This window comes from Neolamprologus multifasciatus, chromosome 16, assembly GCF_963576455.1.
Source record: "Neolamprologus multifasciatus chromosome 16, fNeoMul1.2, whole genome shotgun sequence".
NCBI classification, from domain to species: Eukaryota; Metazoa; Chordata; class Actinopteri; order Cichliformes; family Cichlidae; genus Neolamprologus; species Neolamprologus multifasciatus.
In genome coordinates, this window is record NC_140454.1 from 14,298,948 (window position 1) to 14,322,069 (window position 23,122).

The following is a 23,122-nucleotide window of genomic DNA, read 5'->3' on the forward strand; positions in this document are numbered from 1 at the left end:
GAGAGCCATTACTTAAACTGCTGTTAATGTAATACAACAATAAAAAAGAAAGAGAGGATGAAGAATGAATAGGTACAACTTACCACATAACCAGTTGCAACGGCAAGAAAATCTGTAGTAACTTTCCACCTCCTCAATAGTGAGCCGGACATGAACCCCAATTTCCTCCCTTGGCCCCCAAAATGCATCCAATGCTTCCTCTACCATTTCCTCTTTGCTCCTCTGATCTTCCATATCTATGTTTACATTTTCATCAGTCTCTCCATTCTCCTTTGACGTGTAATACGCCTCAATCTCAGCTGCCCTTCCCTCTTTCATGTCTTCACCCACAACCAGAGAATCTGTGTGTCCTTTAATTACAAACCAGTCCACTTCCTCACTGTCAGAGCACTCCTGTGAGCCTGGACTCACCTGTCCCGCTAGAGTTACCTCTGAGTCCATTTCCAAGCAAAACCCAGGATCTAGCTCAACCTCGATGTCTACATCCATCAAGGAGCCCAAATTTGCTATCTCCTCTCTTCCCATCTTCCTGTCCCAGTCTATGTCTCCTTCACTTCTCTTCTCCAGCATTTCTTCCATGTAGCTTAATAAACAATATCACAACAACAATTTCCCTCTCATCCTGACTCTACCTTTCGCCAGACACTACATTTAACCTCTTGGTCAGCCTGCAGACACAGTAACTGAGAGCACTTCCTATTGCAACCTCAGGTTACCTTCCCTGTATACAAAAGCTACAGTGTACTGCTAGACCCCACCCTCTCTCCTGGTCCAACTACCTTTATACCTCCCCAAAGAGGACAGTTATCTAACTAGCTAAAAAGCCTCCAACTTTACATAACTGACAGTCTGACCAATAAAAAGGAAGTAGTCATGCCTCTTCATGACTAATCAAGAATAGGGAAATAGGTTCTACATTAAGCTGCTGTGCGTCACTTTGGTTATTAAAGGTACTGCAGCTTGCACTGCTCATTTACCTACGGCAACAAAACACGCGATCAGCGTCTGCCTTATCTCAGGAAATGTGGACTAAAAATACAAAGCCTCCATTCTGACCAACCCATTCAAAGACTGCCTGCATCCCCATTTAACCATTCACTGACTCGATCCATTCAAAGCCTCTATTCTTGTTTACTCCGCTCAAAAGACCCCATTCTTACAAACTTACTGAAAGACTTAATTCTAAGGAGACCTCTCAAAGAAAGACGCTGTCTCTTAATACAAAGTGGCAATTTAGATTCCATTACAGTGAGTTGTTCAAAAGATACATTTCAGTTAAAAAAAGGCTAATAGACTTGATTCTTTGTCTCCTAATTCAGCCAATATCTATTAAACGAAGATGCAGTGGTGCTAAATGGCTTGGGGAACATATACTTGTGTAAAGTGTGTGCAGCTTGCCTCTGCATCGGTGTGTTTGTGTGTTTAACGTGGGAATTTGCTTTATGACAAAGGGCATGCAGGTTATCAGTGCCATAAACTTTATAAGTTCCAAGCTAAAGCCACTAGACTGGAAAACTATGCAGCTTAAAGTGAGCAAGTCAAACAAGGCACAGTCCATCAAATCAGCTCACAGAGTCAGTCGAATAAAAGAAAACACACACACAACCATCTTTGTTTCGTGACTGTGGATACCCCTTGAGTAAACTGAACTCACTGTCATGTTCAAGGAAGCAGTTTGAGATGATTTGTGAGATAGTAGGTTATCCTTCTGGGAGCCGCCATCAGAAGATGGCTATACTGACACATGGTTAACAACAATACTCAGACTGTGATATTTAAACAATGCTCTGTCAGTAGTAAGGTGCAAAGTGGGCCATGAAAACATCTTCAATACGAATATAACCCAACAAACCCCCTGAATGGTACAGTGCAGGATGGAGTTATTCTTTTATGTTATTTACACAAAGTTGACTCAACCAATCAAATGTTGCATTATAAACTGAAAGTCAGAGTGCCAGCTTAGCTCAGTGGTGGAAGCCACATGCCTTTTGGCTAAAACGCAGCAGGTGGGGTTTGAGTCCAAACTGTGGCCCTTTGCATGTCCTTCCTTGCTCTCTCTCCCCTCCTTTCTGCTCGAAAAAGGCTCAACTTTTTGTAATCCCATGCAGACGGTAACCTCAGTTTCCTGTTCTTTGCTGAGAGGAATATCCCCTAGTGTGGTCTTCTGTTGTAGTCCATCTACATTAAGGTTTGACATGTTCAGAGATGCTCTTCTGAGATCAACACAGCATTTTCACCCAGAGTAAGTAAGTAAGTAAGTAAAACTTTATTTATATAGCACCTTTCAAGATAAAAATCACAAAGTGCTTCACAGAAGCTAAAACCTAAAAATAAAAATCAACCAAAAGCAAGTTTAAAAAGATGAGTTTTTAGCTGTTTTTTAAAAGCGACCACTGAGTCCACAGATCTCAGGCTCAAAGGGAGAGAGTTCCACAGTCTGGGGGCCACAGTTCCAAAAGCTTTGTCGCCTTTTGTTTTCAGCCTCGTGTGTTGGACAGCAAGCAAGCCCTGGTCACATGACCTCAGGGACCTGCTGGGAATGTATGCATGTAAAAGTTCACTTATATATGTTGGTGCTTGTCCATGCAGAGCCCTGAAAGTCAAGGTCAAAACCTTAAACTGGATTCTGAATTTAACGGGGAGCCAGTGCAGCTGAATCAGCAGGGGTGTGACATGGGAAAATTTGGAGGACTTGGTCAGAAGCTTTGCAGCAGCGTTCTGAACGACTTGCAGACGCTCCAAAGAGGCTTTACATAAACAAGTAAACAAAGAGTTACAATAGTCCAGACGAGATGAAACAAATGCATGAATAACAATTTCTAATTCGGAGCGCGATACAATGGGACTCAGCTTAGCAATGTTTCTCAAGTGATAAAAACAGGAGCGAACCAAAGATTTTACATGGGCATCCAAAGTCAGAGCTGAGTCAATACTAACACCAAGGCTCCTGATAGACAGTTTTGCAAATGTAGCAAGTGGACCCAAGTTTTCCATAACACTAGGTACAACATTTTTAGGAGCACAAACAAGAACTTCAGTCTTCTCCTCATTTAGTTGAAGAAAGTTTCCAGCCATCCAACATCTAATGGAGTCTATGCACTTATGCAAAATCTGTAGCTTGGAAACCTCATGGGGCTTAAAGGAGATATATAACTGAATATCATCTGCATAGCAGTGATACGAAATGTCCTTAAAAGTGCTCAATAAGTGTTGAAGAGGAAGTAAATACAGTAAGAACAATAAAGGCCCCAAAACTGAACCTTGTGGCACACCATAAGCAAGAAAAGTAGAAGAGGAACTGTACTTAGAGGTAGCCACAGAAAAGGATCGTTCATGCAAATAGGATTCAAACCAGTCCAAAGCAGCCCCTGATATACCCACCCAGTGTCTCAGCCTATCTAGCAGAATATGATGGTCCACAGTATCAAAGGCGGAGGTCAGGTCCAACATCAACAGAACGGAGCATTCTCCTGCATCACATCTCATCAAAATGTCGTTGGAGACTCTAAGAAGTGCAGTTTCAGTAGAGTGAGCTCTACGAAAGCCAGATTGGAATTTATCCAGAATGCTGTATTCATCTAAAACAGCTATAAGCTGCTTAGCCACAACCTTTTCTAAAATCTTAGAAATGAATGGTAATTTTGAAATCGGTCTGTAGCTACTAAGAAGAGAAGCATCAAGCTTAGGTTTTTTTAACAGTGGGTGAATGACAGCATTCTTACAATAAACAGGGACCTGACCAGAAACCAGTGAGGTATTGATAATTGTGAGCACACAGGGACCAACAGACTGAAAGACATTTTTAAACAAAGATCCAGGTAAAATATCAAGAGAGCAGGAGGATGCTTTCATTGAATTAACTAACTTGACCAGCTCAGGTAAGGACACAGGTAAAAATCTTTCTAAAATTAAAGGCCTAGCTATCTTTTCACCCAGAGAACTGCTGCTCTCTGCATATTTCTTTTCTTTTGGATCATTCCCTGTAAACCCTAGAGATGATTTTATGGAAGAATCCCAGTAAATCAGTAGTTTCTGAAACACTTGGACCAGCCTTTTTGGCTACTTTCTTCCTTATTTTCTGCACAAGGCAAATTTCTTTAAACGTTTCACATCTGTATATTTAGAACAGGGCAATTTAATGCCTGGAATAATGATTTACTCTGGTTTTCTGCTCCATTGTTAATATTCTGTAAAGTTTTACCAATAAAAATGTATATGGACTCATTTCTCTTATATTATTATGTGCACATATCTTAGATTATACTTTTAGATTTTATACTTTTAGATTTATTTATTATTGAGATTGTGCAATCTGATGGCGAGTAAATGCATTGAAATTTCATTCTGATGTAAACTCAATGGCGTATGTATTCTAATGCTCAGTTTTAATTTTAGCAGGTCATCTTGACCAAGTCTACATGTCTAAATGCTGCCAACTCTGCACATGTAGGCACATAGATTAAATATTTGCATCAATGAACAGTTCTTATAAAGTGGCCGATTAGCATACTTCTGTATACAGTTTCACTGTCTACAAATGTTATTATAAAGGCTGCTACAACTGTGCAAAAATCACTTTGATCAACAAGAAGAGCGAAGGACTGGCAGACTATGAGTTACTTGCAAATGCAAGAAATCAAACAAAACTATTACACCAAAACATTTGCTAATCTTTTCTCCTGAGAATTTTCCATGGTGTCAGAGTTAATAGTCTCAGTCTACAAAACATAACATCTAAAAAACAGAGATCCCTCTCTCAAATTCTCCTCATAGCTAATGACTTAAACAGAGCTGGGAGGACAGGAAATGGAAACCTTCCTCCGAAATCTCATAGCTTCAGGTACAGACAAAAATGCACATACTGTGTGTTCAGATCATGCAAGATAAAGCATATGCACAAATTGTATATGTAGAAGTAAAACCTACAGCAGGCACTGCATGAATATCTAACAAAATCACAAAGAGAAACATGAGAAACGAGAATATGAAGAATACAAAAGGTTTTAAAATATTTATATAGACAGTCAGCAGGAGAATAGCTGAAAACAGCTGCTTTCTATATCTCCCAGATAAAGAAAAACGCTGAAAAAAGACCCCTGACTCACATGGCTTAAGCGGGACCATTGGCATCCCACTATCCCACTGAGAAGCACTCTTCTTGGTTTTCTTCACCATTTCTTTTCTTGCTGTGTGTTAGTAAAAGTGGCAACAATCTGGCTGAGACGACATCAAACTGTTAGCTCAGCAGCTTTAATCAGCATTCCTTTGCACCAGCTCTTCTGCTGCTCTGTGCTGCAGTTTCTGCATCTGCTGAAGAATTTTTCACTGCTTCTATGGAAAAATGTCAGTGCAGCTGCCGAGATGTGCATGTTGGATACTGAAGCAGCTGATTAAGCTGCGCAGTCAATGCACTCACACACAAAATGTTATACGCATCAAGACACAGAAACAGCCAAGCAGAGAGGGTGGGGGCAAGGGAAGCCCACAGGAAACACTGTATGTGAGTCTCTGGGCGTGATGCCCTACATACTCTAGCCAGAGCTTCAATGAAAAATATATTATGTGCAAATACACACACAGGCACAAAAAGTTGCGAGTATACGTGCACACATGCACACTCACTCTCACACAGAATACACTCTTTTTTTCTCAGTCCTACCATCCCAGGCTCTCCAGGAGTTCTTGCGGCTGGCAGGGCTGAAAGGGAAAGCCGAGCCCAGTCCAGAGAATTCCAAGTTCTGCATAAGATGACTGAGGCGGTTCATGATCCGGAACGATGCCTCACCGCCCTCCCGAAGAAACTCATGGAGAGACATTAGAGCTGGCTGCTGGTCTCACCCCTCTAAAACAAACTTTGTCATCCAGAGAGAGAGACCTCTCGCTGCACTTTTTAAAGCTTTGACAGACTCCAAAGCATAATTCCCAAATGCTGACATGGGAAGGATCCTTCTTTTAATGTGCCAGGTTACTCAGGATTACAAAGAGATGCTCTCACACGTGTTCCTGTGCGGAGATGTTTGCAGTGGCTACATATAAGATAAGCCTACTGTCCTCTGCAGAGCCACATTGAGGACTCAAGGCAAGCGCACAGTGCAAAGCTTGCAGAATCACAAACAGCTGAGTCACTGTCTGCATAAACTCTGTTCACACTAGAGGTGAGAACAAGCCCAGGTCCCTTCGCACACATTCGCACACAGACCCCTAGTACACACACACATCGTCAGTGGAACTATTGACAACTGAGAGAAGCAATGCTTTCCAAGGAAGGACAAGAGGGGAGGAGGGTGGAAGGCAGCAGAAGCAGAGGGCAGCCGGCAGAGCATAAATCCCCTTCTGCTGTTTAGGCTAATTATACTCCTCTACTCCTGAACTAATCTACCCTTTCTTTCCCTCTATCTCACAGGATTCCTACATGCATTAAATTCACAGTGCAAAAAACTACTGCGCTAAAGCCAATCACCTGTAAGACTTAAAAAACAAAAAACCCAGCAAAAAAACCCAAGAAAACCCCCCCATAAACTTTATGGCAACAGTTAAAAAGTTTCTTGTTACTATGTTGCCTGAAACCGAGGAGGAGCAAACACAGTGGAGAGGAGGTTGCTTATTGGCAGGCATGGGTTTATTTGAGGGTTTTGTGTGAGTGTTTGGCTGGCAAGCAAAAAGGCAGCTTGCACTTTATAGGCTTAGAATAGAGATGAGAGGGGAGATGCACTCTCTCACATACCAATGAGGCACCTACAGCGGATGGGACACACAACTTTAGCTTGCTATTCAGTGACATTGTGATGGACCGAGTTGAAAAACAGGAGTCGTCCCAGGAATTATTAGAAAAATATGGTTTTCATTTATTTAACTCCCCAAAATTATATTTACAAAAGTAATAAATGTTGAGCTCATAAAAGAGGTCAAAGAAACAAAACTGAACTCAGGCAACGGCTGCAAACAACAAACCAAATGACTGCCCAAACAAACATAACTGACCTAAACACAAATGACATACAAGGGTATATATATAATGGCTGATCAGACCATTGTGACACATGAAGGGGGTAACAAACAAACACAATCATAAATCACAACACAATGCAGTACAATCTAGTTTGTTTATCAACTAAACACTAAAGAAGAAAATCAAAACCATTAAACCCTAAACTCAAATATTTAATTAAATACAAATACTTTTTAAATGAAACAAAACACACATTCTCCCCTTCAGTAGGAAGTGTTGGTGTGGTCCAATTATCCCTTTTTGCATTTAGTGGTTTCAAACCCTGGCTACCATCTTTGGTCCAGGAACTCCCAGGGATGATGGCAGGTAAGAAATAAAAAGAAAAAGGTTAGTCAAAAATCAAAGTAATGAAGTGATATGAATACATAAGTAAACTAAATGTGCACGCTTACAAATAGAACAGACGTATCCAAACCAATCAATAAAGTTATTGGAAACTAAAGTGTGTTACTACGTTCAAATGAAGAAATGAAAATACAAGACTTACTGACTTTAGAGTGTGGCCACGGGTTTGGCCATCACAGACATTCAGCCCTAATCTCCACCTCATCCCTCCATCCCTATCTTCTTGTTAATCATGTCTGATCCCCCATTTATGACATATTCCACCTCCTACACTTAACTTTCTATTACCCCTTTGGTGTTTGGGCACATACTTACATACAGTGCTGTGAAAACCTATTCTCTCTCTCTTCCTGTTTTTTTTTTTTTTTCTATTTCTCACAGTTAACATAATTTAGATTAAATACATTTTCAATACATTTTAATATCAGACAAAGATATTAAAATGTTCAAGCACACCTCACTTGGTGTGCTCAAGCACACTTGGTGTGCTTGAGCTTCAGGGCATGAACTGATGAACTGACAACTTTAATTTCCTCTCCTTCATACAGACCAAAGCAATAACCCGATGTGTAAAGAGCGCAAATAAGTAAAGAGTCTACAGTCATGAAAAAAAACTCCATAAGTTGTCAGGGCATTTAACTAAAAACCACAAATGCACACTTATTAATAATGGCGCTTTCCTCTGTGCTCCACACACTTTGACTGGGGATCACCAAAGCCATTAGGATTCATCGTCTGGGGACCTCAAATCGAGCATTGCATTTTCTCAAAGTCAAGCTCAGCTGCAGTCCAAGCTGACCAGCTGATGGCTTAGCTGATACCCTTCTACACAAATGACAAATCCTATATAGGGCCTACTTTTTAAGTCAGACTGCAGTTGCAGCAAATCACCATCTTTACCTCAGGTCCACCTTTCATGATTTCTTCTCTATTTAATCAAAGTTATACTGATGCTCTATTCTTTGTCAAGGTCTTACTGCTTCTGTCCCTGCCTCTGGGGTTTCATGTACATTAGAGGAAGGTCACAGGACACAGCCACACTGCTAAATATAAACCACTGCAGAGTGAAATCTTCTCTACACTACAGGGGTCCAGACTGAATCTCATTTAGTAAATGTTTCAGTGTATCCCAAAGTGGTGGACATATATAGTGATACATTAGATTTTGTTTTACATGAAACAGTAATTGTAACTAGCAAAAGACAAATTTAGAATGCTTTTACTACCACTCTTGCTATCCCTAGGTAGGGGAGACTGGGGATAGTTGTAACATTTTTGACATTTCTGTCTGTAAATTTGAGCTCTTTTAAGGTAGTGGATTCAAAATGTAATGCAAAGTATTTACATGTCTCGGCTATTAAATAGTGCAGCTATTTTCTCTGCAGCACAATTACCCATTGCATGATATGGCCTCAAACACAAAGAGTGAAATGTTACAATTAACCCCATAGTCTGGGTTAGCTGTAACATATCCTGGGGTGAAATGTAACACAATGAAATAAGGGTACTAACAAAACATTAACATGTAATCTTTGTTTATTCAACACATGAATGCACTTAGAGCCATTTATGTAACTATGTGTGTGTGTGACAGAATGCAGAAATCTAGCTTTTGAACATATTCCAACCCCCCAAAAAAGACAAATTATGGAATTTTCTGCAACTGAATATTTCATTCATTTTGGTTGGTCTTCCTTGAGTTTGGCCTCATTGGCTCAGTGGGCACTGTAACCTGTAACTCTTGCACCAATTTTGAACATAACAATGAAGCTGAAAAAATGTAGTTGTTCACCAGCATCGCAATTCCATTACTTTTTATCATGGCTTACCTTGGTGTGGTTTGCAAAGTGCTTCAGAAAGATGAGGAAATCTGTTTCTTGCACCCATCCTGATTTATTTCCACTACCAGTACTTCCTACTGGTCCATCTCTTACACAGTGGTCTGCATAATGTATGTGTGGGAACACAAACAGTGGAGGAATTGTGTTGCCTATGGCATTAACCGCATATACAAAAGTGACCAGTGAACCTCTCTCTGCTGATGTCGTTGCCCTAACTTGTTTAATAGAAGTTAAAGTAATAGTGTGGTAAGCTGTAACATCTGCATTATTGTTACAGCTAACCCAGACTGTTGCTGTTACAACTGATCCAGACTCCTATAGCCATGAACTAGCTAACATTACAGCCAACGGCTAAAACATTAGCACTAAAGACCTACACAGAATATATCTCCATAGACATACAAATAACATAATTTAAGTTTGATGAGTTTAACTGCAAAGCAGATAATGCTATTAGAAATTGAAATAAAGTAGAAAAACGTACTTTTTGGCATACAAATTACTTTTTTTCGTGTTAAATTGTCTGTGTTTGACAAAATATGCTGATTTTTCACATGTGATAGCAGAACTGAGTTGGTCATGCACAGAATGAGTCACATCATTTGTAACTTAGCCCTGATTGGAGAAATTGGAAGTGTTACAACTGACCCATGTTACAACTATCCCCGGTCTCCCCTACTATATCTCTCTGAGCATGGCTGGCTAGCTGGAAGCTGATAGTTGCCTGCTGGATCCATCTGGTTATACACCTGCTCTGCCTTTAAGGATGAACAGCATAACCCACTTAGGGCAGAATGAACCATTGACCTTTAGCTTAAAAAGGAACCTGACGCAATATAGTATTTGATTTATACACCTCCTTGTTGAGTTAATGTTCCAGCAATGAAACAGTGAAAAATCTGCTCAGTTACAAATGACCATTATCAAAATGTAACCATACTCATGGGATAGATGGACTGCTTTCAAGCAAAGGTTCATGAGAATCAGTTCCTTCCACGCCATAAACTCCCCCACGCAGTATATAATAAGCCTCTTCCACTTGGCTTGCATGCGTGTGCTGCACGATGAATAAAAAATAAAGAAACAGCCCCCCTAAGCTTCACCAGCTGCAGCTTCACACATTCCTGCTGGAAAAGCCGACACCTGTGACTCAGTGAACTGGATGTGTCCTTTTAAATCAGCTGGAAGTAGGTCAAATGCCCAGTTAGAAAGTTAGAAAGAGGCTTCCAGTGATTATAGCTCTAAGTATTATATTCATAGTTGACCTACTGTTTTCTATGGCTATGGATTGGTTCATGAGTGTTATTGTACTAGAAAACCTCCACAATTGTTAAAAGGACTGCCATGAAATTTCATGGTTTACACATGACGCTAGGGGTGGCTGTAGCTCAGGTGGTATCAGGTCATCTACTGATCGGAAGGTTGGTGGTTCGATTCCTGGCTTCCCTTAATCTGCATGCCAAATATCCTTGGGCAAGATACTAACCCCAAATTGCTCTCCGATGCATCCATCGGAGTATGAATGTGTGTGAATGTCAGTTAGAAAGCACCTAGGAAAAATGTGCTGGTGTGAATGGGTGAATGCACAAGTTGTGCAAAGCGCTTTGAGTGCTCAGAAGAGTAGAAAAGCGCTATATAAGAACCAGTCCATTTACCATTTAGTGATCCCATGACTTCCTGTACGGAAACAACACGTGTCTTTAATTGTGATTTTGTGAGTGAACATCTAAGTATTTGATAAACTGCCATAAAGGCTCACACACCCACACAAAGACCCACGCACACGTCCCTTAGAATGATTACTGTGGTGATCCTTTAACCTGTATTCTAGCACCATCATCAGGTCAAAGTTTTAATGTGTCTAATATTTTGGTTTGTTATCACATACAGTGTAATTCGCAACAATCTGATCAAAATCCGTTAGCTTTATTTAATTGCATTTAGGAAAAGCTACCATATACCCAATATTTTATTTTCTCCTTCCCTTGAATAAGCTGTAAAAAACTACTCTTGTCCACCCACAGCTTACTACATTGACAGATGAACTGGATCACCCATCATCTTTACCAAAAAAGGAAAATGCACTCATCTACAGGTTATGATCCAAATAGATCTTTTTGGTTTATATCAGGTTGTGTTGCTCTCATGCTAATAGCACTGCAAAGACAGCCAGCAACCAGAAGTTGAAACAGACAGGAGTGCAGTATTCCCCAAGGGACAAAAAAATCATTAATACTTCAGCTTTCTACAGTGTACAATGCAACATCCATCAGAGGAGGAGAAAAACAACAAGAAAAAAAAAACAGTTCTTCAAGTTAGATGATGCTAAATCCTATGCAACCTTAGCTGACTCGATTCCCCGAATCTCCCTTTTCCTCACTCTCCCTTCCTCTCTGCTGTCTTCTGTGATCAGCGTTACTCTCCTCTCTGAGCCGATTACTGCTCTCATTCTCCTGCCACAGCGAATTCCTGTCACACTTCCTTATAAACAGCTACCAGGGACTGGATTAATGTACAGTTTTAGGATAGTATTGCAGACTTAAAAAAACCCCAGTAACAATATGACCTTATTTTCATTTTGATTTTAGCTAAGTAGAGTGATGCAATTCTTGATTTGCCTTTAGAGTCTGTGCATTTTCATTCCTCTAGCCTGGGCATAGCTAAGTCCCCCCTCCTTCGTCAAGTCCACCCACTCACTACTGCCATGCTTTCACCATCTTAAAAATGAAACCATGCAAAGGGGAAACCAGTAAATGCACTTAGTAAAACATTATTTCCTCTCATTCAGCACGCACACTTTAGCTTGACATGTACAGGTGCAAAATGAAATGAGGGTCTGAAAGCTATAACTCTTTAGGGTAGGCTTTTCTAAGGTTTTACAAACATTAAATAAAATATTAACACACCCAAGTGTTTGGCAGGTTGTCTGTGCAGGCTGTGCATGTGTGCGTTCATGCTTATTAGAGGGGCTGTGTGCTGGCGGTGAGTGGATTAGGGGAGATCTCTATAAATGGATCAAAAGGGACCAGAAGCAAAGATCACAAATCACATCAGTGGCATTAGTTTAGCACAGGAGAAACATCTGTCCTTGATTTGGTGGTGATAAATCAAGAAGCTGCAAAAGCAGGAGAACGTCATATATAGAGTAGAAAAAAAGACGTCTAACCACAAAAACACCATGAGGGGAGCTCAGGAAGGCAGACCTAACAGCAAAATCAGTAAAAGAAACTGTGCGAATATTCGGAAATGAAAAGGTTATGTTAAATAATCAGAGGAAGGTCATTGTGTCTCATTTTTTAAAAACACTTTTGCTAATCAGACATATTCCACACACTATAGTTGTCTAGGGTGGAGTGCTACAATTGGGGTTAGTGAGGTAGTGTATCACAACACAAACCACCCTGTGCACAGCCTGCGTTTTTGTAAAAAATGAGACGGCTTTTCATGCAATAGTTTTTCTGTCTATCCGCATTGTAAATATTTTAATATCTCTTTAATGTCAGCATGAACCACATTTTATTTCAGAAGATAAAATCGTATTCTGGCTAAGCACCTACATGTCTTGAGGCAGAATGATCATGAACAGCAGCACATTCAAGCTTGTGTGGTTTCCTGTACAACACGCTTTGACATTGTGATCCTGCATTGGCTTTGTAAACTGCTTTTGTTTTGATGTCCATTTGGACTTGATTCCATCAAGGCAAAGGAATAACATGTCTCTTACTGTGCCTGCATTTTAGTAATAGTATTTTCACCTATGTCTATGTTTAAGATCAACATGCAACATCCTCAGCAAGCAAAAAATACAATGACCAGAGACAAGAGCTGCTTCCGATTGTGTCGTTGCCACCCACCTATGCTTTGAGTGACGGTCCTCAGTCTCACTAGCAGCTCACCGAGGGCCATCTCCTCTGTCTTCATCCACAGGATCATCCTCCAGAGGGACAGTGGAAGACCAGCTGTCCAGCTAAGAGACACTTTTGTAGGAAGAAGCGACAGCTTGCCTGCTTTTTGCTGAGCGGTGCTATGGAAGAGTGGATGGTGGTGAGGGAGACTGTTGAGTTGAGCAGAAGGGAAGAGGGAGATGCGACAGGGTAAACGAACCTAGGATGTGGGTTAAAAATCTAGAGGAAAGAGAGGTAAAAGGGGGTGTGCGCTGCGTGGCAGTGCGAGTATGCTTGTGAAAAATGAATGCTCTCCAGGATGGAGTGGATGCTGCTGAGACAGATGAGGAAATGATGCTGATGCTGAAGCTGTTATGGCTGTGACAGCCTCAGCCACAATGACGAGTCTCCTGCAGGAAAATGCAGCGCAAAGGACGGTGAAGGAGGGAGAGGGGGAGGAGGCGGAGCAGCAGACAGCCTCATTCACACATGCATGCTTCTGCCTCAGCACACATGATGGTGCAGACCTGGCAGGCAGATTGGGGGAGGGGATGTGAAGGTCAGCATAGCAGTTTTGCACAAACAGCTGATCCAATAGTGACATCCAGCGTAAAGGAAAGGGACAACAGCTTTGTCATGAAACATTCTTATCTGCAGAAACAGAGACGGCAATGGTACCAATGCCGGCCATGCATCATTGATTATGCTGCATTGCCACCATGTGACGGCACATGGTTATGACAAAATACAGTAGGATCATCTTCAGTAAGCCTCTTTGCAAATTTCATGTGTAAACAAACCTCACAGACTACATATATAAGAGCTTTAATTACATGCATCCTTGACACAGCTAGGTAAGATGCTCAATAAAATGATGGATGAATTTCATAAATCTGTATTCATTGTGGGTGCTGGTTGCTGCTTATCTAGTTTCTAAAGTTTTAGCGATGTCTTGTGTAGACTCAAAAGCTGAAAATACAAGATAATCCAGGGAAATTCAAAGAAAATGTCACTCAGACAATAGCAATACAGCATTTAATCCAAAAGTTAGCAGACAGACCTCTTAGGTGAGGACCATCATTATTGTGTACTTTTCCATTCAGGTGACACTAGGTCTCTTCTGGGGACTCTGACCCCAGTGACCTTATATTTTTAGCACTAATGTAGAACAAGAGGTTTATTGTTGTTTATCTGTCATTGCTCTACTCCAGTTATGTCAGATGTTCACTCATTTTCTTACACTGCCATAGTTGTACGGCAGGGATGTTCTTGCCATCTGTAGAGGCTAAGCCTACGCTTGAAGCCACTGACGTAGTCGTTGACGGGGGTGACGCGATGTCACTGGTATGTATGAATTCATTAAACAGTCGAATAACTCCAGCCTTACTTATTGACAATAAGAAGTGCACATTCTGCCTTGACTGGTTGACACCTTAAGATAGAAGTGGTATTGTCAGTTAGTCCAGAGAGAAATCTGTGACATTGCATGATGAACTTTCTACTCATTTATATCATGAGGACTAACCCTAACCCCTAAACACAGTGACTGGTTGTGCCACCCTTGGCAGAAAGAACTGCAAACATTTATGATAACTGGCAAGTCTGGCGAGTCTTTCACATTGTTGTGGAAGAATTTTGCCCCACTCTTCTTTACAGAATTTGCAAATTGCAATGCAGTTTTCAAGCATAAATGGCTTGTTTGACTTCATGCCAAAACATGTCAATTGGACTCAGTTCAGACTTTTTTCACTCCGAAACCTACCGTTTGTTTTGTGAGCCATTCAGAGATGGACTTGCCTGTATGTTTCGGATTATTGTCCCACTGCATAAACCAAGTGAGCTTGAGCTTTAGGACACAAACTGGTGGAAATCCTCTTTTAGGATTTTCTGGTAGATAACAAAACATTCATCAATTATGGCAAATTGTCCCAGGTCCTGAAGTGGCAAAGCAGCCTCTGACCATCACGCTATCACCAACATATTTGATTGTTGCTTTGATGCTCTTTCTATGAAATGCTGTGTTAGTTTGATGTAAAATGTAACAGAACTTAAACTTTCCAAAAAGTCCAACTTTAGTGTCGTAGTCCACAGAATATTTACCTAAAAGACTGTGTTTTTTTTGGTCAGGAGTGGTTTTCGCCAAGTCTCCAATGGATGCCATTTTTGCCCAGTTGCTTTCTTATTGTTGAATCATGAACTCTGACTTTAACTGAAATAAGTGAGGCCTGCAGTTCTTTTGATGTTTTTCCGGTTTCTTTTGTGGCCTCCTGGATGACTTGTGAGTGTACTTCTGGAGTGATTTTGGCAAGCTGGCCACTCTTGGGAAGGTTCACCACTGTTCCAAATTGTCTCTATTAGTGAATAATGGCTCTCACTGTGATTCACTGGAGTCCCTAGGAAATGGGTTTTTAACCATTTCCAGACTGGTAGATGACTTTGTTTCTCATCTGTTCTTGAGTTGCTATGTGTGTGGCCAAATACAAAGTTCTACAGGCAGGATGAAGCTGCAGCCCAGTGACTGCGTAGAGCTAGCGCCAACTTGTGGGTGGAACATTTTGGTGAAGTTTTGATGAACTGTGACATACTATATTGCTGAAAATATTCACTCACCCATTCAAGTCAAGTCATTGAATTCAATCACTTCCATGGCTATGTGTGAAACTTGTCTGCTAGCTAGCTAATGTCCAGCTAACTTCACTCAGAGATAGAGAAAGAAAGACAGGTCAGGAAAGGAATACCTAGTTAAAGGTAAGGACTGCTCAGTGGTATTTAATAAACTGGAAATATATGCAAGTTCTCAATTGTTAAATCAGATTTTGGATATGTATTTGATGTGAATTTATGTTATTCTAAATTGAGAGACATCCTGTAAAACAAACTACAGTGTGCTAACTCTACGGGGATTAGGGCCACTGGGGGAAAAAAAAGATTCTGAGATTGATGTCAGAATTCTAGCTAGTTAGAATTCTAACTAGTTAGAATTCTGAGAGAAAAGTCAAAATTCTGAGATTAAAATAAGCATTCTGACATTTTCTCAGAATTCTTGTCAGATTTCTAAAATTTTTTCTCAGAATTCTTTTTCTCAGAATTCTGACTTTTTTCTCAGAATTCTGAGTCGGAATTCTAACTTTAATCTCAGAATTCTGAGTCGGAATACTAACTTTAATCTCAGAATTCTGAGTCGGAATTCTGACTTTTTTTTTCTTCAGAATTCTAACTTTAATCTGAGAATACTGAGTCTGAATTCTAACTTTAATCTCGGAATTTTGAGTCAGAATTCTGACTTTTTTCTTAGAATTCTGGCTATAATCTCAGAATTCTAACTTTAATCTCGGAATTCTGAGTTAGAATTATAACTTTAATCTCAGAAATCTGAGTCAGAATGCTGACTTTAATCTCAGGATTCTGAGAAAAATGTCAGAATTCTTACTATAATCTCAGAATTCTGACTCTGGATTCTGACTTCTTTTTTTTTTTTTTAGAATTCTGAGTCGGAATTCTGGCCTTAATCTCAGAATCCTGAGTGAGAATTCTAACTTTAATCTCAGAAATCTGAGTCAGAAGTCTGAGTGTAATCTCAGAATTCTGAGTGAGAAATCTAACTTTAATCTCAGAATTCTGAGTGAGAATTCTGACTTTTTTCTCAGAAATCTGACTATAATCTCAGGATTCTGACTCAGGATTCTGACTTCTTTTTTTTCAGAATTCTGAGTCAGAATACTAACTTGACTATAATCTCAGAATTCTGTGAAAAACGTCAGAATTCTGACTTTTTTCTCAGGATTCTGACTTTAATCTCAGAATACTGGATTCGGAGATACGAAAGAGGATTAGGGCCACTGGAAAAAAAAAGAATTCGGAGATTAAAGTCAGAATTCTTACTAGTTAGTTTGTTAGTTTGCTGAAGTGTGATGGACAGTATGCTGGGTGGAGCGAGGTTACATAAAGGATAACAGAGATAAAAATTAATTTAGCTGAGTAGCATTCACTGAAATTAACCTTCATAGCTACTTTATACCATCTAGTATAAACAAAATATTGTCAGTGTATAAGATGGAGATCAGCCAAGACCATTCATGAAACATCTGCTTACATCTATTTGAATTCAGTCGTGCGAATCCACACAGAGCAGTAAACCTCATAGTAGCAGCAGTAGGCCAGATCAGCTGATCACAGCCTATACACTAAGAAAACCCACTGGAGCTCACAATAAAAATTTTCAGCTGTGATTCTTTACCCAATGCTGTGATACTACGACCAATTTTAGGGTTCCCCCACCTGTCAAGTTTCACTTTAACACTCCCCTTTTTTCCATAACTGATTCAAGCAGAGTAGATTCATAAGGACTCATTAGACTGAAATAAAGTTTGCATTCCCATTTGTATTCCCACGCTATGTTAATGTGATTTTAATTACATTAATATAACATAAAATTCAACTAGCTTTCCACAGAAATAGCTGGTAGAAACATCTTCAAAAGAGTTACTTTGAGCAAGTTTCAGAGCCCGTACTTTTTCACTTTTACTTGAGTAATGAAGTTGAACCAATACTTTAAGTTTCATAAAATTTCTGTACTTTTGCTTCCTCTACAAAGCAGCTGCATCCAAGCCTTACATCAGCAAGTGCAATGCACTGAATGCAGTAGTGTAAAGCACACCACTACTGGACTCTAGAGGAGTGGAGACATGTCCTTTGGAGTGATGAATCACACTTCTCTGTCCGGCAATTTCCAGAACGGTGCTTGTGTGACTGCATTGTACCAAGTGTAAGTTGGGACAACCTCCCCCCCCCCCCCCCCCCGTAGCATAATTCCCATAATTATGCTACAGGGCTGTTTTTCAGGAGTCGGGCTCAGGTCTTGCAGAAAGCCTTCCCAGATGAGTTGACGCTGTTGTAGCTACAAAGGCTGGGCCGACTATCGATCAAGAATGAAATGTTACTCAGTTGCATCTACGTGTGATGGCAGATGAGCAAATACTTTTGGCGATATAGTGTATAACACAAACCATGGCAGTGTAATAAAGTGTTTTCACTCTTTATTACAAGCAGAATGACAATACAGTGCTTTGCCCTCATTTGCTACAGACAGGCTGGCAAAAAGTCAACAGGTGAACTTTTAAAATCTTTTATCCAAAACGGAAAAAAAGTAATTTCTCAAAACCTGTTTAGTAATACAAACAGTGCCGTACTAAAAAGGTATGATATGAAGCGTGCTGCTCAGAGCACAGAAGTCGACATTTCAGACCTTTGCCAAGCTCAGGAGTGACAAGATGAGCACCTGCTGTTGTGCTGATGGACTTAGAAAAAAGCAGTTTGACATTCTGATCAGCAGTAGAAGGCTGGTGTGATAAATCCATTGCGACAGAGCTGACACATACAGACAGTTCATTCCTAGTCAAGTTATTTGGTCACTTCTTTTTATTCCCCCTCCCCTTCTCACCCAATACAATCTTCTTAGAAAAATAACTTGTGAGGAAGAGTGAACCATAAACCCCAGCTGACAAGACAATAAGTCCTGGTTTTGAATGGTCAAACAGATCTGTTGTAAAACAAAGTGCACTGTGTATAACTATTGGTAAATCTAATGAATCTTATAGTTTTTTCCTCTCGTTTTGGTTACAAACTCGACCACATACTCTAGCATAGAGTTAAAATATAGTCTTCTCTCTGAGATACAAAAGTAGCAAAAAAAAAAAAAACACAATGGACAACACAAAAATTGACTAAGTGGTGAAGATTTGAAATGTGGAGGAATTTGCTACTAAACGTGTCTGAATTACAACAAATGCTTCCCCGTCATATCACAAAAGTTACATTATTATTGTAGAATATGACATTTAGACTATGTCTCGATACGGTATGGCAACGGCACAGTGAGGTGGGACACTGTGTTACAAGCACCAAGTATGTTCCTTTTATCGCTGAGGTCGGGATGTTGAGCCCCTCCACGTTTGCACACCTGTGGAGGCTTGTGGAGTGAAAACTGAAGGGAAAAGTCCAGATTAATGATTTTATACATATTGGCAAATGGTGATGTGTATGAAACTGTATAAATGTATAAAAAAAGAAGAAGAAGAAAATCTCACATTCGTAACTTCCAGAGTCAGTAACTTGCTATGTAACCCAACAAAATTCAGATTTTTAGAAATGCAGAAAAAGAGGTTTACCGAAAATGAGCTACAATCTTCAGCTGGAGGACGTGATGGACAAATCACTTCAACATTCTCATTGATTTGATTGTGACATCGCCGATTCAAGTCTCCCACCTTCTTACAACAATTTAAATCTATCCAACACCCCTTCTCACCACAATATAGATCAACATTGTTTTTTTAAATTTACATCCACACATCAATAGTGACTGACATCAATAATTTTAGAACAGTACAAAAAAAAAAAAGCCTGATGGAATTATGTGACACAGAGACAACCCCTTATAACGTGACAACATTAGCATTCTTACGTTAACTTTTGCATAACACGGAGCACAGCAGCAAACACACGAGCACAATGCAACAGGGAGGAGTAGCAAGTCATTTAGGACATCCACAAACAAACACGCAAACTGCTGCTGTTACCCTGCACAACCACGTGGTGGCAGGAGAGGGTGCAGTTTTGCTAACTGTTCAGGGAAAAGGGAAAAAAAAAACACAAGTGCCGTGAAAGGTTTGGTGATGAATGATGTCTGGGACAAAGAGGGATGTGGAACAACTGAGAGAAGAATAAATCAGCATGCAGAGAGAGATCTGACATGCTACGCTGACAGATAAGGGAAACAAAGCTCGACACAATTGTGAGGGTAAAAGAAAGTAGGAGGGATAATAGACTCATTGTACTGTATATATTTATATCTATGCTCTTTGAAACCTCCTTGTACTCTCACAAATGTGTTTAAAGTGACCAAATGTAATCAGTTTAAAAGGGGAAAAAAGGGCATCTATGAATTAAGGCAGGGTGGCTAAAATACTGCACATCCCTCTTCAGATTTCCCCCGCCTCTCTCCTTCGGCTGATGGTTGTGTGTAAGGCTTTTTAAAAACATCACTTATGCTTCTTTTTTTTCTTCCAGTTTTTCTAAATCTAAACACCTTTCTCCTTTGGCTCCTAGCCTGCTGCTGTGTTGTTACCTGTAAGGCAAAGGTGTGTCACATACAAACATACAATAAACAGGCAAAATTCATGCGTACTCACGCTCATGCACACGCACGCACACCTAAAGGGCTGAGCTTGAAGGCTATCCCCTTACTTGGCCAGACCACAAAATGTACATAAATGTTTCCGACAACATTTACAAAGAAGCAAAAAAAGGGGACGCATAAGTGGAGGACCAGGCAAGAGTGTCAAACTGAAAATGAGACGAAGAAATACAAAAAGGTTCAACAGTTCAAACAGCACAGCTCCACAGTGTGAGAAGCATTTTCGCACATGGCTCTCCTTTTGCTCATAAACTTTTTCAAGTAAGAGTCTGAGCAGGGAATTTGCTGAATCGAACCAAAAAAAAAAGAAAAGAAAAAAAAAATGAGACAAGTATGTGAATTAGGAGTAAGGGCAATACTATCTAAAGGGTTTTTCACTCAGGTGTAGCCCAAAAATGCACATGGTGAACTTAGCATGGAGTGTCCATGCTTCAGATGTGTTTGAACATGTCTGCGTTGTGTAATTCACAGATCTCTGAGATGCAGAAGCTTCAGAGTCTGCATCTGTGTTCACACTGAGGTTTCCGGCCCAGGAGCGTAGTAGGCGAACCCTGCCCCAGAGAGACGGAGCATATAAGGGCTGAGAGGACACAATTCTGTCCCTCCGCTCTCTGCCAAATGGGCCAGGAGTTTCTGGGGTAGAGGGTCAGACCTGCAGAGCGACAGTGACTCTGCGGTGCCAAGGTGGAGGTGAGAGGAGTCCGTGCTCGTGCCTTTGCAGGATCGACAAAAGGACAGTGGAGTCACGGCCGCCACGCTACCCGGCAACAGCTTCTGATGATCCTGCACAAAAACAGAGAATCCACTGTCATAAGACATTTCAAGCGATAGAAGAAGAAACTGGAGGAAAAGAAACATGCAGGTGAAATTATAGAATTTGCGAGAAAATCTGACACATGCACACGAAAGGCAGAATTATTTTCAGAAGGTTTAATATACGTATTTGGTGGTCTGCATATTTATTTATTTATTTTTTAAATGTGAAAAGTAACCTTGACTCTGCTTTAAATGCTGAAAAGAACATACTCACTAATAATAAACCTTCTGAAAACAACCCATCATGATTAGCCGTCATGTTCGATTAAGCATGCTTGTGTAATGAAAACAAAACTCACTTGCAATTCTATGTTTCAGCACCAGATGGCGCCAGTGTACACTTATTACAGACACTGATGCACAACCTGGTTTGCCAAATTGCCAGAGACAAACTAAATTTCACCCCTGAGTTTAATCTGTTAACATGAGTGCTGGAAGTAACCTACTTGGGGCCTTTCCTAATAAAATATAACCTTAGTTACAGACTGCACTTATCAAATCTGTATTAAACCTGTAGCCTTCTCTCTGGGTGCCCAAACTTTACTATTGACTGCATCATAAGCTACACCCAAGAAGCCATGACATGTATCCTCATGTATAATAAAGACAGGATTTCTCTCCTGGCTTCTACCCAGATCAAGTTAACTCTCGTCCCACATGTGACGAGTTGCTTTGAAACTAGCGCTGTTGACTTAATTGGGGATTGTGATTCCTGAAAGTAGCTTTGGCAGAAGGAAATTCTTCATGAAGCAGCACCGCACCCCCGTCACTCTGAGCCAAAGCACAATTGCATGCCGCATGCAGTGCAAAGCAACAGGAAGCATCATGGCATCAGCATTAAGAGCTCAACACCCCACTATGCACGCCCTTTGTGTGCCGTTACCATGGTGACCCTAGCCCCCCTGTTGTGGGTACTCTAGGGTTTGCTGAGTAGGGTGCTGTGACTATGTGGTACCAAGGAGTCAGAGCTTCTAGCAGCTTTTTTTCCACTGTCTCCTTCACAGGTCCTATCAGGGTGGAGTGAGTCCCTTTCACAGCCTCCACCTCCACCAGCAGAGCCAGGAGCCAGGCTGTCCTCCAGAACCTGCACTGAACTTACCCTCTGTGGATGATGTTAAAGGACAGGGGTTGATGAAGGAATCTGCTCAACCTTTTGTCTTTTGTCTAGTAATGCTTCAATACTTTAAGCTGACATTAGGATTCAAAATGTGTTTTCTAGATGGATTTAAAAGAAATATGGATATTTCATTTTGGGGTGAACAGTCCCTTTAACAGCTGTCTAATTCCCAGACGTGGTCTGGGATTGCAAATCTTTTCCATAAATCAGGTTTGTGCTATCATGTAAGGCTGCTATGGTTTGGTGATGTTTGAAAAACTCCAGGACTATTTGTCATTAAATATACAGCTACTCTTGGCTGCTCCCTTATTCACAAGGGGTGAACCACAGTGGATGGCTTTGCATATTTGATATGCAGATTTTTAGACTGCATGCCCTTCCAGACACCCCACCCACCCCCCCAACGGATTTGTGTCTCCTCCTGGGATTGACCTGGGGATTTTCAGCTTGTTAGGCAAATGTATAAACTGCTACACTATTTGTCATTAAATTCAATTTTTGAATTGTTGGCCAAGGCAACAAACATCTAAAAATGGATCAAAAACAATTAGAAAACCCCAAGAATACTTATTTAAAGTGACATGAAAGTTACTCATACTGGAGCAGCTAGAACCAGAGGTCGTTTTGAATTTTTAAACCGAACAGCTAATAATTGATTCACTTTTTGACTAATAAAAGTCCTACCAACAATGACACATCATCATTTTAACAACATATAGACGAGACTGGCTGGAACGGTGACAACAAAATACATGTCACACATACCAAGGGAAACTAGACACAATGAAATATGTAATGAAAATGGCAGCAAAAGGTTACTACAAATGCAACCTTACAAACCGGGTGCTGTGTTGTCATTAGCAGCTAATATTTAGTTTCACATTAGTAGAGATGGTGCTATGTGGTTTATACAGG

General features: G+C 40.5%; 2 protein-coding genes across 19 annotated transcripts in view; both read right to left on the minus strand.

Moving 5' to 3' along the window:
* Positions 1-13,540, minus strand: part of mcf2lb (mcf.2 cell line derived transforming sequence-like b) — a 46,341-nt gene extending 32,801 nt beyond the window's left edge. For 2 of the 11 annotated variants that reach the window (XM_085136679.1, XM_085136675.1), the window contains exon 1: positions 84-7,175. In XM_085136679.1, coding sequence (XP_084992805.1) covers positions 84-579 — 496 coding nt within the window. In that variant the 5' untranslated portion in view covers positions 580-7,175. Of the gene's footprint in view, positions 1-83; positions 7,176-13,049 lie in introns of those variants that run through there. The other 9 variants (XM_085136681.1, XM_085136676.1, XM_085136682.1 and 6 more) reach the window with 7 other exon arrangements.
* Positions 13,541-18,101: 4,561 nt separating this feature from the next.
* LOC146500449 (phospholipid-transporting ATPase IH-like) overlaps positions 18,102-23,122 on the minus strand; it is a 33,662-nt gene continuing 28,641 nt past the window's right edge. For 3 of the 8 annotated variants that reach the window (XM_085135905.1, XM_085135901.1, XM_085135900.1), the window contains one exon: positions 18,102-21,057. In XM_085135905.1, coding sequence (XP_084992031.1) covers positions 20,785-21,057 — 273 coding nt within the window. In that variant the 3' untranslated portion in view covers positions 18,102-20,784. The other 5 variants (XM_085135908.1, XM_085135906.1, XM_085135904.1 and 2 more) reach the window with 4 other exon arrangements.